Source organism: Melozone crissalis, unplaced genomic scaffold (assembly GCF_028551555.1).
Source record: "Melozone crissalis strain CALT ecotype California unplaced genomic scaffold, PUWL_Pcris_2 ptg000008l_1, whole genome shotgun sequence".
In the NCBI taxonomy this organism is placed as follows: Eukaryota; Metazoa; Chordata; class Aves; order Passeriformes; family Passerellidae; genus Melozone; species Melozone crissalis.
In genome coordinates, this window is record NW_026535786.1 from 13,510,811 (window position 1) to 13,528,485 (window position 17,675).

At 41.8% G+C, this 17,675-nt stretch overlaps 1 protein-coding gene across 1 annotated transcript in view; it reads right to left on the reverse strand.

Annotated features, from left to right (window-relative positions):
* Positions 1-10,285, reverse strand: part of CASR (calcium sensing receptor) — a 40,158-nt gene extending 29,873 nt beyond the window's left edge. The window contains exons 1-2 of the mRNA XM_054269672.1: positions 10,101-10,285; positions 1,680-1,986 (exon numbers count right to left, since the gene is read on the reverse strand). Of these exons, the coding sequence (XP_054125647.1) occupies positions 1,680-1,986; positions 10,101-10,285 (492 nt within the window). The remainder of the gene's footprint in view (positions 1-1,679; positions 1,987-10,100) is intronic.
* Between the last annotated feature and the right edge of the window lie 7,390 nt (positions 10,286-17,675).

A 17,675-nucleotide genomic window follows, 5' to 3' on the forward strand; every position in this document is an offset into this window, starting at 1 on the left:
TAGGAAGAAAACCTTAAAACCCAGATAATAACTGTTTAAAGATCTGGAGAACTTCTAAAACACATTTTGAGATTGGTATCTGAATTCTTTGGGACTGACTCTCATTTGAAAAAGTCTTCTATAAACAGTTCATTTTGTACAAAGTGGAAATTTACAGAAAACCTTATCTTCTCCTTAAACTCTGTTATTTAATGTTTCTGCAAGAAGAAAGAAAAGGAGTGCAGTTTCAAGGGCCACAGGAGTAAACCCTCCTTTCACAGAACTGTACTATCCCCTGGACAGGCTCTTGCCCAGTGCTACTCTCACCCCCATCAACCTCTTTCCAGGAGTACAGGCAATGTGTCCCACTGCCACGTGTGCTGAAACGGGACACTGACCTGAGGTACTGAGAAACAGAACAGAAGTTGTAACATTTTCAGTGTTTACGTCAACAGAACGAGCAATGAGCCGTGCATTAATTGCAAAATACACCTCCAATTCCTACTGAAATGCAGGGCCTAATAAGCCTGGATTTGCTAATGTCCTTGCTATAAATGGCTGTGACAATTCTACCCAACATCTGCCAGTCTAAAAGCCTGCTTTCAGTTGTCATGCTTCAACCACCTGGCTGAGACTTCGTTCCAGAAGTGAACCTCCTGACATCTACCCTTTTCTGCAGCCTCTAGATAAGGTACTGCCTCATGGGACAAATGTCATTCTCTGTTTAAAGAGAAAGTCTGAGAACTGCAAACATCTCTTATGTTCAGTTGAACTCACCAACCCTTCTCGGCTGCCCCTGTTCACCTGGTAATGGGATGTGTAAATCAACAATGCCCCATAAGATGTCATCAGGGTGTTTATTTACACACCAACTTCCAATGCCACTCTGGGCAATACCGAGATAACATAGCTTAAACCACTCCTGCCCTGCTCAGAGAACAAATGTCCAGTTTTCAGACTCCTGCAAAGGAGGCCAACTGATAAGACTCAACAGACAAGATATATTACTGTGCACAGGGCAATCAAGAATCCTTCCTTTTCATTCATGGTGCAGATGGGAATTGCAGCCCTGGCTGAAGCAAAGATACATTTCTCAGGACAGACTGAGAGCACATTCTGACACAGTCTTGTTATAAGGGCTCTTGTGAGCTCTGGCGCCTCTATTAATTTTGGAAGAGGGATTGGAAGTGTTAGGCTGTGCAAGGTAACACTTAAATGGGTAAGGCCAAGCATATTTTCCAAAGCTGACTTCAGTGTAGAAAAGTAAAATCAAGAGCAACAATATTAAGACAGCCTTGTACTTTACTTAAGGTCATGGCAGATCAACCAGCCTCTTAAACAAAAGGATGGGGCCGTGGATGCTGGCACTGGCTCTAGCAGAGTCAGAATGTTTACAGTTACTGCTGCATTCACAGACTAAACCACTCTAGAGGACTCTCCAGTCCTCCTAGGCTAGGCTGCTGTTGGCCAAATGTTGTTATGGCTGCTCAGTAACCTTTACATTTGGAGACTGCAAAGTGCTAGCAAGACATATATCTATCATAACAATGACACCCACCCCCCTCCCGCCCCCCATTTTATTATTTCTCTCCTTATAAATTCTATTGGAAATGGCAAAGATTAAGCAATCTCTGCTTAATCTCTGCAGAGTAGAGGAGCAGGCCACTTCTGCAACCTAAACAAGTGAGGTGGAAACGTACCTGAGGTATGTAAAAGAGTCCCAGCAGATTGGCCACAGCAGTGGAGATGCCAGAGCCAGTTGCTCCCACGACTGCAATGGTGGAAGGGATATGTTCTGAGCAGTTACAGAATTCATCCAGGTTCAAGGAGTCTATCTTGTTCTGGGCCACAAAACTCAGTGTGGCCTCCAGGGCTTTCGAGACTGTATTGCAAGTGTCAAATATCCTATATCCCAGGGTCATGTTGGGAAGGAGAGTTGGGCTACTGTTTATTTCTTCTATGGCAAAGATCATAGCCTGGAGCCAGCGGAAGCCTCGGAAATTATACCTGGGGGAGCAAAAATAAAAACGAAATAGAGTGAGAAGGAGGAAAAAAGAGCAGAGGAGACCAGGAATGAGGCAAAGACAGAGTGAAAAATTCCAGATACAAAAGGCAAAAGCAACTTATGTGATTTCTTGCACTCTACTAAATTTGGAAAGTTTTGCTTTTGTCTCTACCACAGAAGAGGCGTTTTTGCTACAAGGTTTAGTTCTGGCTCTCAACTTTTCCGTTTGGGAGCTCATTCCAGAGTTAAACTTTTCTAAGTCCCCTAAAACCTGGGAAATTAAAAGACAGCCTGTCTGGAGTGATGACTGGCCTGTCCCTTGTGCTCAGGACCCTAAACCTGATCTCATGATCCCTGAGGAAATGGATGTTGTGATCCTCTGACTGAAAGCTGCACCTACCAGGCTTGCTTCCAGGCTCCTCTGACATGTTTCTGAATGCAGATGGCAGTGTCTGCTAAGCCTGTGCTGATGCTGCCTGGGACTTAGGCTTGGGATACTCCTGGAGTGTGTGAGCTCCTCCTGGCTTTGGGCAGGCAGAGCAGGCTGAGCCACAGCACTGGCATGCTGCTGGATGCAGAGGTGCCAGGGAGCTCTGCTCAGGGAAATTCGGCCTCACATGGCACCCTTCAGTTTGTGAGAGAGAGCACAGTCAGACTGTTCATGCCAGAGATCAGAGACACGCTCTAAATATAGGTCCTAGTGCAAACTGATAACTTGCTAATTAGATACTTCAGTGCCTTCATTCAAGGAATAACTTTTCTCATTATTTTGGTTCTCTCACACAATTTGCTTTAGACACGAACTCAGATGATGCCCTCAGAGCTGGTCTGTGAAACTGAAATTGTTTTTTGAAGCCTCCTCTCTTCTCTAAGCTGGAGGAGCTGAGTTTTCTGATTATCTTGCATGTAGCTAAGGCAGAGCTGCAGATTGGTGGCAACTGTCCTGCAGGAGCTGGGAGTCCTTGTTTATGGACATTAGTAGCCTGGCAGTGGAATAAGCTGCAGCACGAGGAATTGCTTTTCCACAAAGTAGAGAAACTTCGTGGAAAGCAGCAGCAAGAAAGTACCTTTGATACACACTATCCTGAAGTTTTACTGTGTTTCCCCTGTAAAGTTGCCCTGGCAACCATTTGTGTGCCTGTGAGGCTGCCGAGTTTTAGGGCAATGCAGCTGGAATGGCAGAATCTTTCATCAGCAGAAACCTGCCCTTCCTTGGAATGCACTGTGAGTCAGGATAGCAGCTAGTTTGCAGTTTGTGCTGAGTTGCAGGTGAAAGCAGGAAAGTGTCAGTGCTGTTATGCTTGAGATACACCAGGAAAAGTGATGGGCCCCAAAACTGGAAAAGCCTGGGGAACAGCCTGGCCGAGAGCAGATCCTATATGAAATGGTAAATTGTAGGTTTCACATGAGTTACATTTTGAAGTGCTTAGAGAAATGTTTCTACTACTAAGGTGAAGATTTCTAAAAATAAGCTCAATGAAATCACAACCTTTCAATCTCTGAGATATATGACCTAAACATTTTTAATGGCTGGATTAAATTAATTGCTTCCAAAGTTGATGTTAGCTATGTCTTTTTCAAAGCTGAATGAACAAAGCCACATTACTTCCATTCCAGGAGTTTTATCTGATTCATCTGGGGTCAGAATTTCTAATGATATCCCATCTAAGGTTTATCTTTAAGTCTTCAAAACTTCATTTATTCAACTTGTTTTCACCTCTCCAGATATCTTTGGCCAAATTCCAAATGAGGTTCAGTTCTGAGGTTATGCCTCAAAGCCCAGACAGCACAATTTCAGTACAGATCTCTCCAGGTCAAAAAGTTTGAGTCCTAGTTATAACTTATTACCAAAGGGACAGTTAGCTTTGAGATTAGTCTGTAGATTAGTCTTAAGATTAGTCTTTAGAAGCACAGGAGTGTGGGTTACTGATAGAAGTAGTTTGGTCATTTGGAATATTTTTTGCTCTAGTTCCAAACCATTAAGGAATAAGGTGCAACAAGAGCGCTCTGAAATAAAAGGGCAAGGGTCAGAGGGATTGAGTCAGTGAGTGCTGTGTACAGGAAAAGATGTGTTGTGCACACCATGTTGCTTCACGTGGTCAGTAATGCACCATGGGATAAATGGAAACAAGGAAGGGGTTTGTGACACCTCTTTTTCAAAAGCTGCACATGTTTACAGATATTTTTAATATGAATAGGATTTGAAGCAAGGAGCCATATTCAGGCTCCTCATGTAAAAGAGAAAAATTGGATTGCATCTTCTATATTTAAAGGGAAGGCTACTGAGAACCTGGGAAGTTCAAACATACTGCTGGGAAAAGCTTCACATATTTGAGTGAAGCAAAATTAAAAAGCAAATTTAAAGCCTGCTCACTTTAAATTATACAGGCTAAGTATGACAGAAAATTATTTTGCCTGCTTGAAGGAATTTGGCTTTATTTTTTAAAATGCCACAAGGTGGTATCTTTAGATGGTATCTTCGAAAGCAGTGAACTGGATCATCTTACCCTTCCCTTCAAAGAAATATTTGGCATTTAATTCAGTAAATGCAGACTAAGGTCCACAATACACAGTTGATTTATTTTCCTTTCTGACATATGCTCCTGATTAGTGTATAGTTACAGTATAAGGCCTCTAGCTCAGGTACTTGCATTTGGAATTATTTTATTTTTGGAGGGAAAGGAGAGTGGGGCTGTTTTCTGAGAGCTAGAATCCAAAATATCTTTGAAATACTTTCAATAATTTATCTTAAACTAACCTAGGCAAGAGACCTGCTGTTCTCTTCACTTGCACCTCTGCTGACAGCGGCATCAGCAGCTCAGGAGGAGAGGATCAGATGGGATGAAGACAGCACTCCTCATTCTGTCTTCTCTAACACCTGATACATCTTCAGACAAGCTGTCATTCTGTCACCTGAGACAGCGTTGCATCAGTTCCATAACACAGATATGGTCAGACAAAGGCAGTGCTGCCAAACTGCTCTAAATAAAGCAAGATCCTTCCAATTTCTGTGAATGGATATTTTGTAGACAATTTCTCTCCCACTATACTGTCAGATCCCAGCAAGGGGCTGTAGATAGGTTCCTCTTGGCTTGGTGTGTACATGAGGGATTGCTAAGAGCAGCTTTGAACCTGGCAGTAGGTCCCACTGCTGCAGCTGACCTCCTGTGCCATGCTGCTGCTGTGATTAATATCATCAGTCACTGGAATGCTCTGCCAACCATGCAGCAATTTGACTGGTAATTTCCATGAAGGAACTGTTCAGTATTTACTATCAGAAGCAAGGTTTCATTAGATTTCCAGAATATTTAAATAGCCACTGGTATTTTCTTGATGGAAAAGAAGCAGCCTCCAAGGCTTATTTTCTGCCATATTACTTTTACAGGTATGTTCACATAGTCTTGCATTTTGTGAGATGTGGTGCTATGAAAAGTGGCCATTAAGCTCTAAATGAGAGTTTAATGTAAATAATTCAGAGCCCACAGGTGTAAAGGGGGATTTTTATTTACACTCCTTCCTTAAAGGTTTCCCTTCTGATACTTATTCTTCCACCTCTCAGAGTATTCAACCCACTGATCTTTCTATTCCCAAGGAGGAGCACAAACTGGGAGAGAGAAATTGGGAACAACACCTCGCTGTGACTGTCACCTCTGCAGAGAACAGCAGTGCAGCAGACCAGTTTGTTAGAAATGAAACATGTCTGTCAAACGCTGCTCAGGATGGCTGAAATGTCCCAGCCAACGCTTCAAAGCAAGGCTATTCAAATGAAGGGGCACAAGCTGTCTGCATAGTTTAAGCTCCCCATAGCTCCATCCCCTGTTTGTTTGTGGGGTTTGGTTTTAATAGCTCTTACTGTCTGGATCCAGCAGGGAAATTGGTCCTGATCCTTGCTAGTCTCCATAAAGAAATAATTCACAGCCTCATGTGTATTCATGACCTTCATTTATCACACTTGCAAGGTACTAAGCAATGGAATATGATACAAAAAAAAGGAGAAAGTGATGTGAAAGCTCTGAATAAAGCTTTCACTTACCCCCCCATATCTGACAGGTACTTATACTCAGAAATGCTGGCAAAGCCTGCATATACCTTTTAATCACGCCAGCACTCCTCTTTCTCTAGTGGTTGTATGCACATACTAATTTGTCTGTCCTCTCTAGATTTCCAGTACATTAATTGCATGTTATTGCTGCTACTGTTATTTCTGAGCTATGCAAGGGGGAGACCTTCAGTAATTTGTTGGATTCCTGCAGCCATAGGTATAATGAGTTGCTTACCACTCTTATGATCAAGGACTGTGGGTAAGGGGAATTATGCAGAACAAAGAAAATCAGAAATTAAAAAATTACAATTCAGATGGTGAATGGAAGAGAGACCAAGTGATATAATTACATCTCAGGGAAGAGAAATTCCAAATGTCTTGTTGTACATTCAGGTCTGCAATGGGATTAGCAAATGCATCTGCAAGGGCTAGAATTAAAATTCTGTTCTCTCAGATGGACAGAGAAGCTCAGTGGGCTACAGAGTCCTGGAGCTATGCTCTGTGAAGTCCTGCACTATGACGTGGGGACAATGTCTCACCACAGTTTCACAGCTTGAAAGCTTTGTGTCACAGTGTGGGACCTTAGCTAGTCTGATGATCAGAATACAAGAAAACTGCTAATCTCCCTGAAATCAAGAAGGGGCAGAAAAATCAGGTTATGAATAGGCCTATGGGGGTACTGACAGCGAATGGAATGGGGGTCAGGGCTTGCTGGTGCTGTGCTCAGTCTCTGCCTCCCCTGCACACATCAGATATGCATCAGCAAATGTTATGAGGGAAGTTGCTGCAGCAGCCCCTGAGGCATACAAAGACAGGAGGTGTATTCATATCAAATGCAGGATCCTTGATTGCTGAAACAACAAACAGGAAACAAAACTCCGCTCGCTTGGTGTATTCCTATCTGACATTTAATGTGACACAATCATGGGTACATTTTCATTTTGGACTCTACAGTTCAGTGTTTAGAGCACAGGGATGCATTTTCAGTAGCAACAGCACAAAAAGAATGGGGAACCAATTGTTACAGTTCCCTTTTCCTTTCACTGCTGAGTTATCTACATAGTTTCTAAATAATCATGTGCCCGGTATGCACGGTAGGTTCAGGCCAGTATGTTTGCTGAGCCACAAGAGCATGAAGAACATAAAAGCTGAGGAAGTAGAGAGAAAACTGTCCTATCCTTTTTGAGAAGCCCCAGATGTCCTATCCATTGGTAAGCCCAGTTTGGGAGCATAGGTATGGCACTGAACACAGCTAAATGTCCAAACAGCACTGATCAGCTTGAACAGTGCTCAAATAGAGGCAAACCACATTATCTGAAGTTATTTGATTCTGAACTCTAAAATGGACCACCCACAGGGTTTCAGTGGGACCCTTAGGTCTTGTTGTGGAGCTTTTCATATGGTCTGATGACTTGCTGCAGCAAGAGAGCCTGAGGAGAGAGAGGATGCTCATTATCCCAGAGTGACCTGGATCTAATTTTCTTATGTGATATGAGACACATTTTTCTATGTAATCAAAGAGATCAAAATCTGTATGCAGCCATCTGAAAAGGGCGTGGGTATAAAACTTATTAGCCTCAGCTTTGAAAAGATACACCAGTGCTGGAGAAGGCTCAGAGAAGGGCAACAAGGGCAGGTAAAGGTAAGGGACAGATTTAGCACCTTTGGTTTGACCATGTACAGTCACATTTGTGTTTCTCTACGGATTTCTATCTGATTTGCTAATCTGTGGATTTTCCACCCTACAGAAGTTTTTGACACTACAAGATCAGGGAGACTTACTTTGTGAAGAAACTAGAACCTGTATTTTTTTTTCTGCCCCCAAAAATACAAGTTTGATAATTCCAGACCAATCAATTCCCTGGAACCTAGGAAACTCACATGTGATAATGTAAGACTTTAGCAAAAAACTTGAAGAATGTATTGAACTCCTAGACTCAGCAAGCACAACCCTGCCACAGGCTGATGTCTGATCACAGGATCCAAAACAAAAAATGGCTACCATGGTTGTGTTGAGAGATTTCTGTACAAGTCAAGCAGGAGGGATTTTCTGACTTGAGTACTGCTTAAAATAAAAAATCCTTTCAGAAAAAATGTCTCCTCTCAATTTTATGTGTACCAATAACAAGGAATACACACAAACATTCCCATGTATTTATTACCTCCGTCTTTAAAACCTGATGACCAATCTCAAAAAGTCTTCTCAATACAACCTCTTTTGAATTAAACATTTCCAGCAAATGGATATTTTCTGGTAAAGATGTGTGCAATGAAGCAACTTCCAGTTATTTGTGGTCCAATCATCCCCTTGTTCCTTTTGTGGTTTCTACTACCTCTGCAGCTAATCTCTGACCTTCATTCTTTCTCCAACTGCATTATACTATCAACTCACAATTTATCCAACTCCCTGAAGGATATGTGCCTGCCTCTGCAGACATCTTTTTTTCTTTTGCACCTATACCTTCTATCTTCATCACCTGCTTACAAGGGTAAAAAGAACAGGGATTTTATCCAGGCAAATTTCAGCTAATACCTTTTAGCAGATTGAAAGCCACCCAGAAGGATCTCCCGTTGTGTCCTTAAAACAGCTAGTCTGGCTTTTCAGGATTTGTCTGTTGTTGGCAGTGCTACCTCATTAACATGCCTTTTGGCAACCACACACTTGTAGTACTTGTGGCAGAACATTTTCCAGCCATCTCTTCCAATAATGTGACCATGTCAAGACAGCCACTGATGCTGACCCAGAGTTGATAGAAGTAAAAGCTGTTTAGTTTGCAAATATGTGCATTGTCCTGCCTGCCAGCTGGAGCAGGTGAAGAAAATAGAGCTGAAAGCATCCATTGCTTTCCAGCACTCCACTTTTAAAATAATGCATTTGAGAGAGAAAAAAAATGCTGAAAGGCTGGCAGAGATTCTTGCTCCATGAAACAGACATTGCACATACATTTAGTTCATGACTGTCCTGTGCACACACTGAAGAAGCCAAAATAATCCCTGATTATTGACACCTGTGTGTGCTCCTTGTGACAGGAGATGGTTCTGGGGATGATCTCATAACCTAGATGGACGTGTCTTGCTCAGGGTCTCAGTGGGAAACCACACCTGAAATCTGTGAGTGAAACAGGAATGCTCTCAGCCATCCTTCATTGCCATCTGCAACAAAACTGTGCTAGATCCCCAGCCTAGGATGAGAGGTCCAAATAATTCCAGATACACAGTTCTCCACACATGGTAACAGAAAGTTCCATAACAATGAAATGTTTTCTCATGCATTGTCATGACAGAAATCCACATGAATATCTAATATTTTGTTTATATGATGTTCCAGTTGCAATCAGTTTCTGTCACGCTTTCCACTTGTTCTGTGTATTATGTGCAGGCTTGTAATGTTAAAAATTCCTCACATTTCATCATGCGTACACTTCCATAATACGAGAAAATGTTTTCATGTGCATTTCTCAATCCAAGGTTAACTCCCAAACACTTAAGACAAAACACAGATGTGTTGTTTACACAAAAGAGAAGAACTCTGGGTGAGGGAAGCCTGCTCTGAAGTTTAGGACTTTTACAAAGTCCTGAAGAGAGATTTATGTGTCATTCACTGGGATTTTTCAAAAGCCCTGACCTACCTCACTTTAACATTTTCACTTGTTTAGGCAACTTAACAGTTTTTAAAGTCTTAGAAAATGACAGGCAGAACCGGACAAAAAATTGATTTCTAAACTATTTGGCCATGAATTACTTTAATCAAATGAACTAAAGGGCACTATTGGTAATTTTCTATCCTGCTAGGGAAGCTAATTTTCAGATGCTATTCAAAGTTTCCCTGTGAATGGCCCAATAGATCAGTATATTAATGTTTTGGTAGCTTCAGGTAGTACAAAGATTGCCCTCTTTCAGTGTCCAAACAGTATTTATGTTACTGTTTAACATACACACTTGTTTTTTCTATTATTTACATCACACCTTCCAACTGCAAGCATCAGACTACAGACCATATTTACGCAACACAAAGTCAAGAAATGTGAAGACTTCCCCACCAAAACTTTTTAATTTTCCCTTTTACCAGCTTACCTTATACACTCCACTGATTCTGGCCTTGATTTTAGATCCTGGTCTTTAGCAGCCACTCCAAAATGAATGGGGAACAATCCTCCAAGAATAATGTCTCCCTTCTTCTGTGCCCGTTGGTTTGGCCCATAGGCAGCAGTGCTCCAGGTAAACAGCAAAAGAATCAAGCAGCAGCTATATGAAGTCATTGTTCCTCTTTTCACTAGGGGGTTATTGGGTGCAAAATTGGAAAAGATGATGTAAAAAAGGAGATGTCAAAGCTTTTCCTTTCCTTAATACAGCACAGAGAGGATTTGGGGCACATGTTGGCAGGGAGATAAGCAACAAGGTGGGAGCCACAGTGCTGATATTTCTCCCTCTGTCTTCTCCATTGCAAAAAAGCAATTCAGCTTCCCTTCTTCCTTCATAACTGAAGCATTATGGAGAGCCCATCTCTGAAAACTGTTAAAGAAAGATTAGAAAAGTGATTCCAGCTATACACCAGGACCCCACATTGCCATGATGGTTCTGCTTCGTCAAGCCAAGCTCTCAATACGCCCCTGAAGCTGCCCCCCACTCAACAACCCACCTGGGACACATCACAACCTTGGCAAAGTCATCCAGGCACCCTGGTGACACAGCCACACCTCCTCAAACAATGTCAGATGCCTGATTCTCTGCCTCATACCTAAGGTGGGTGGCTTAATCTTCCTATGGTTCTGTGTGGCTCTGGTCATAGCAGGTGCTGTAAAACCCGTGATCTGATTGGTGTCTATGAAGACAGCTCACTGTGAGACCTGGGTGGGCAAGTGGGGAATAAGGAAGCATCAAACACAGTAAGAATCAAGCCTTTCTCTTAAGCAAATAACCACAAAAATCTTTTGGTGTTGGTCCATCATCTCCTGTCCATTGAATCATTTTAACCCTCTGTCTTTGAACTTATCCTTGATAAAAATAAAACAAGCTCTTTCAGGCTCAGAAAGAGTTCTTTAGCATTGAAAGGGAGAATGAACTCCAGGGAAGCATTTGAAACCAAGATACTTCTCCATAATGAGTCATGAAGGCTTGAAAGGTTTGGCTTTGAAAGCATAGCTATAGCAGCCTTTGAAGCCTGTTTCCTGGGGATGAAAAATTCTGCAGCTTCTCCATGCTCAATACATTTTCCCTGCAGCATGTCTATAGGCTTCCCAAACAAAGAACTAACTTAATTATGGCATATGAAAATGGCTGTGGCTACAGGAGAGGAGATAGCACAGAAAATTCACAAAGAACAGCTCTTCAGCCTATTTGAAGCAGGTCTAAAAGCTGGTAGTAAAAATCTGAAGTTAGCGAAAATTAGAGTAGAAGCTAGGCATACATTGCTAATCCTGAGGACAATTAATTTCTGAAGCAAGTCATCAAGAGTTTTTAAGTGATGAGAACCTTTTTATGAGGCTGACTTATTATCACTAAATGCAGCTATATGGATTTGATCTTCACCTAGGTCAAATAAAGAACTATGCAGGGAAAAATTGTGATCGTGAGACTTCTTCTGGTAGCCAGTATGGATGATCCTGCATGCTGTATGACCACCAGGCATGTGGAACTATTTCAAACATTTTCATTACCTTGAAGGTTTGGATGCAACAGTCAATGAGAGAGGAGAGATAAAGCTCCTGCTGTTCTTGTGCCTCTGTGGTCACTGCACTTAGCTGGGCAGACACTGCAATTCTCTGTGGCAGGTCCACTCTAAACTGTTCTTTGGCCCTGGCTTGAACAAGTGCATTTTTATTGGCAAGGGCAATCAAATCTTTGGCTAGATATCAAGATATGTCTAGGTATTGGCAAGTGGCCCTTTGACAGCTGGATGATAGAATTTTAACCAGAACCAGGATTAGGAGGGGACAGAGCAATGCAACGAGTAAGTGTCATGAAGGTGTTTGGGTTTTGATCTTTTCTGGCAGATGGATGGTGGTTTTGGCTTCTTCAGTGGCCCAACAGAATAAAGAACAAAACACTTTTCCATATTTCAGTTAGAGAAATGTCATTTTCCTCCCATCACCTGTGGTTTCAGGAAAGGTACAAACACTGGTGAAGTGCTGATACAGTGTCCTGAGGTGAGGACCAGCACAGGCAGGGCCAGCACTTAGAAGTGAGAGGTTTGAAGCAGGGCAAGCAATTTCTGAAGGGACACTGCAAAGACATGGGATGGTCTGACTAATGCTCCTTAGCTCAGCTCATTCCCTCCCCCAGCTGCCTGTGGGATGGCAGGGACTAGGGACTGCATGATCCGATAGCTGCAGGGATGGCGTTCCCGGAGTCTGGGCAAGGAACCACGCGTGGGACTCAACCAAGGTGGGATGAGGTCAGTGACTTCCCCATCTGCTATGGAAGACCACAGCCTGCTGATTTACTACTCAGTTTTTCTGCTTTTACTTTAATAAAGCTTTCTTTTGCCTTTGGGGTTATTGGCTTATGAGAAAGGAAATTGTTTCCATCAGCAGCAGACAGACAATATAATTTTGTTTGCTGGGCTGCTGTGTAGGGTTTGGGCTGATGCTACTGAATATTTAGGAACTCTTCACCACAAGACAGTACATGGCTGAAGTATGAAATGTAGAAAAAGTAAATTCACATTCTTATTTCTCTTTTCTCACAGTAGACAAAGTCAAAGCATCCAAACTGGCAAAATACAGCAAATTTTAAAACAGCACTTACAGCAGTTAGTAGTCCCAGTTGTCATTCAAGAGCATGACAATGGAATAGACAATGAAAACAAAATCATTCATTCATGGTATAGGGCATCAGTTGGTATCTCTCTGAGTAATTTGGAGCTAGCAGTTCTCAGAGACAGGACACAGAACTGAAGTAACATGAGAGTCTGGGAACGAGATGGGCTGTGTAGACATAAAGCACCCCCCTAAGGCAGAAAACTGAAGGATAAATGTCCAAAGATGCACCGGCAGAGAAAAAGAAAACAAAGTGTATGCTCAGCTCCTCATAAATCTCAGCGTCCAAATTTACAACTCTCCATACCAAAATTTCAGCTATAGCTGGAAAACCAAACTCATTTAATGGGAGACAGAGGACTCACAGATGCTTTTAAGTGCCCTGCACACCTGAAGATGAGAATATTTGAAGGTACCGATTTCCTGATGAACGGTTGTGATCTTGTTGCCAGTGCCCCAGATAATATCCTCTAGTATCAACTTCTGTTGTGGCAAATTTTCCTACAGTTCTCTTTTCTTTTATTAGATTAAGATTATGAGCCTCTTCCTTATTAAAGAAGGCATTACACAGCTAATCATTGAATTACCTGCTGATGTATGCTTCCAGACAAAAAACTCAGCATACTACAAGTGGAAATTGTACTACTAATAGAACAAATTACTGTGGTCCTGCAGTTTCAGCTAATAAAGAAAAAAAAAGATTAAATTAACAAGCAACTGAATTAAGATGGAATCCATTGATATTTTTTCCTTTGCAAATGTTTTTACCTGTAGAGCATTATATGAGCTCTTCAATGCAGAACACCTTTTCCCTGTACATATATTCAGACGATAAAATCCCATAAGATTACTTTTGCAAGAAAATACAAAAACTAAATGGTAATTTTTTTTCTTTTTTTTTGACATGGCCTGATTTTTAATCCCCCTCCCCTTTAAAAAATAATCCAATAATCCTCAGTAGTTTTTTCACCCTGTGTCATTAACTATCAGACATTTTGACTCTGAGCTGTCTTGGAAGAGAGTTTCTAAGCTTCCATGGAGGAATTTGAACTGATTCCAGGGACAGGATGAGCTACCAGGCAACTATTGCCATGGCAGGAGCATTAGCTGAGGTGGGGAGGGAGGGTAGCCAGGTACAGCTGTGGGTACTTGGAAAGCTTGCAGCAATCAGTACCATTTTTCCAGCTGAATGAAAGTTTTAGTTGTCAGACTAAATCAGGCAGAAAAGCCAGAAATGTTCAATAAATCTATGTTTTTTTGGGTGAAAGGAAGCTGAATGGCACACTCATGGCATGCATTACTGATGAAGAAATTATTAATCAAACAGTAACTAACCACAACTCTCAACAGCAGCTGCTCAGGTACATCGAAGAGCTGGCATGGCAAGGATCTCAAGGGATCTCCATGAAGCTGCCCCTCAGCCCAAGAAGGGCTCAGCAATAGTAGTGCACTCCTGGCATATTTTCTCTAAAACCTTGTCAGAAAGAAAACCAATCAGACACTCAGGGCAGCTTATTTCAATGCTTCTCTACTCTTACCAAAGAAAATGTTTTCTCACATCTATTTTCAGTGTTTTTTGTTACAACTTATGCCTGCCGTCTTCTCCCATCTACCACATGAAGGCCAGGCCTCCCTGCCCATAATCACCTTATTTGGGATTTGATTCACCTCCCCTTTTACTCTTTTTCTTAGACCAAGCAAAATAAATTAACTTTTTTTTTTTCATAAAGATGCTTTCCTGAGCTCAGATTATTCTTATTTCATTCCTCTGGCCTCTCTCCAGCATTCTCCACATTTGGTGCAGACCAGTGCCCAGAAATGGACACAGTGTCCTTGTTTGGCCCTTACAAGCACTGAGCAAAGTAGTAGAATTACTTTGTGTGTCTTGCAGGCTACAGCCCTGTTTGTACATCTCAGCACGGCATTTGTCTTTTTTTGGAACAGCATGACATTGTTAACTAATGGTAACTCATCAGCTAAACACAAAGCAAAGTTCAGCATGCTTATATTCACAAGGCCGTGAAACCTCTCAAAAATTATCATTTTCCAAAAGCTTTTCAGTTCAGTTCAAAGGTAGACCCTGCTAAATTTCACATGATCATCCCGGACACCAACAAGGAACCAGCATGGACAAGCTCAGCTGAATCTCCTGGGCTTTCAGGACCTTTTCACAGCAGAGAGCTGGGGAAGATTCCTGCTTACAGCCATGGAAAAATGGCTGTCCCACACCCTAGAAGAGCCTGGCCTCACACATATCAGGTTTGTTCTCTTCTGGGAGGCCTGGATGCCCCAAAGGAGCTGAAGAATGACATTTTAGTGGACAATGGACGCAGAATATAAGTTGTCATACTTCTAAGACCAGACCTAGTGGTGAGGTACCATGACAATATGAGAAAAAGTAAATTGTTCACATTTGTCACCAGACCAGGCATTAGCTCAACCTTCCTGCACCTCTTTAGTCAAAATGAGGGACAAGGGCATCAAAGATGCAATCAGAGTGTTGGGGTGCTCAAACAGAGGAGCTGTGCTTGCATTTTGTGGAACTAAACTGCTCCATCTTTAAACAAGGCAAGTGTAAACTGAAAATTTACTACAAAGAACATTTTGCCTATGGAGAAAAAGACAATTCTTACACAACCCACTGCCTAAGATAAGGAGATTTTTACCTGGACAAATAGCATGATTGAGAGATGGAATGTCAGCCTTGGAAAAATTTGGAGATTTCAGATGAGTGTAGACAAAAATTCAGATCTAGATCAATGATTCTGTTCTAAAAACACTACCCCCACACTTAGTTTTGAACAAAATACAAAATGTGTATTCAAGAGCTTTAACCAATAAAAAAGATTTTTAAAATCATCAAGGCCATCAGGGTCACCAGGACAGCATTTCCATGCCCTGCTATTAGCTTAAGGGCATGTTACCTGTTATAGATCCTATTTTTCTGGTAGAAGTCAAGAAGGTAATATACTATTACACTACAGCAAATGTATGTTGAAAATTATATATTACAGTCTCACCTGGCATTATAAAAGCCAAGAGGAGGCCAAAACCACAGCTCACAAATCAGCCACAGTACTGAAGAAGCTGCTGAATCTCATGCATAACAAGACTTGGTCAGTTCAAATGAAGAAAGCCACATACTTAGCACTGGGAGGAAGAGACTGCAGGAAGAAATGTGGGTCTAATAACCTAGGCTGGTCATGAAAAATCTAGCCATTTGTTCTGGAGTAACATTCTCAATTCTCCAGCATAAACTAAATATTGAAAACAGTACTGTAAAACAGGCAATTGTAACATTCAATCCTTCTATGCCTGACATACCCAACATTGTCAAGTTTGTCTGAGAGTTACCCTTTAGGTTTCCAGAATTTTCATATCTAAATCATTTTTTTAATGTAGCAGCCAGATCTTTAGCTTTCCTTTACTCCTAAGGTCATATACTGGTGTCCATGTAATACAGAATCTACTAAGAAATTATGGAGTCCCACCCTGATCTGTTTAGCACTACAAAATGCCAGAGTGGCAGAAACATGCCTAGGATATCATTGTTGATACTCTGCTCAACACAGAAACTTGAGATCAAAGAAGCCTAAAATTTTAGAGGCTGATGTCCCAGACTCTTGGGAACTACAGGTATGGATGGAAAATGGAACCAGGAATAAGCAGAACACTTTTTTTCACAGAGCCTCAAACAAATCTGGTTGTAGCAACAGCAGTCAAAAGAGCATCAGCTCCTGACAGTTGAATAACCAGGTAAAAACCCAAACCTGCTAACAAGCAGCATTTTCTGTGGATTTAATGTGGCATTACAAGGCCTCTGATCTCCCTCTCACTTCAGCACAGGCTCACAAAGTGCACACAATCCCATGCCAAGCCAGGTAGCTGTGATTGCACAGCTTTGCAGCAACCACCTTTCCATTAGGACTGTACCTGGCTTTGGGATTCACTGAACATTGCATCAGTATCATGTTCAATATCCCTGATCAGTGTGATCTGGGATGTGATGTCCTTTTGTGGAAATAATTCTGTTTGCTGATGGCAGGAAGCAAAAAACCAGAAGTGGCAATAGAAAATACCTTAGAGACTCATTGGATGCACTCAGCGAGCACCATTAGCAAACACAGAGCTGTAAGTGGTTTTTGAGTGGAAATCTGTGTGGAGGGTGACTTATGTCTTTGGAGTCATTTCTTCACAGGTGTGGCTGTAAGTCAGGCTGAGAAGCAGCTCCAGGGACCTCACAGATGTGACTGCTTTTGCTTCTGTGAAAGCCTTAAGTGTTTTCTGCAAAAAGAGCTAAGGCCCATTTCTACAAGCCATATCACAAACCTCTGAAAGGGAATAAGACAATTCTACAACTCTTCATCTTTCCACTTCTGTGCCTTCTTCAGTAAAAGTGTGAAAAGTGCATGTGTGCCCACATCCAAGGGAGTACTGGAATGCATGAGTTTATCAAGGGATCTTGGACAAGAAACCTGTGACAAATTCATTATAACTGCTAAGATATGCTTAAGAGCTACAGCACCAAAGAGGATCCATGCAGAACAAGTGGGCTTGGAGGGATTTCCAAGTCCTAGGGAGTTGCAGAGCCACAGCAGCCCTTTTGGGAAACTGCCATAAACCCACTGGTTATTGATTACTCTAATTTATGCTGGGAGCTGCAGTGAACCCTTGAGCAATCTCAGATTTAGAGAATTCAGGTACCAGGGAATCCATCTTGCCTACATCTTAGAGGTGTCCTGTTTTGCCTCTCTGTGTTCCAGATTCTGACCTTCTGTTGCTCTGCCATGGTTTGCTAACTTGGTTGTTTCCTACCTTGCATCTTAAAAAGCCCATTATTTTATCAATTTACAGTGGATGAAAAGATGCCTTTGATATAATACCAGTCTAA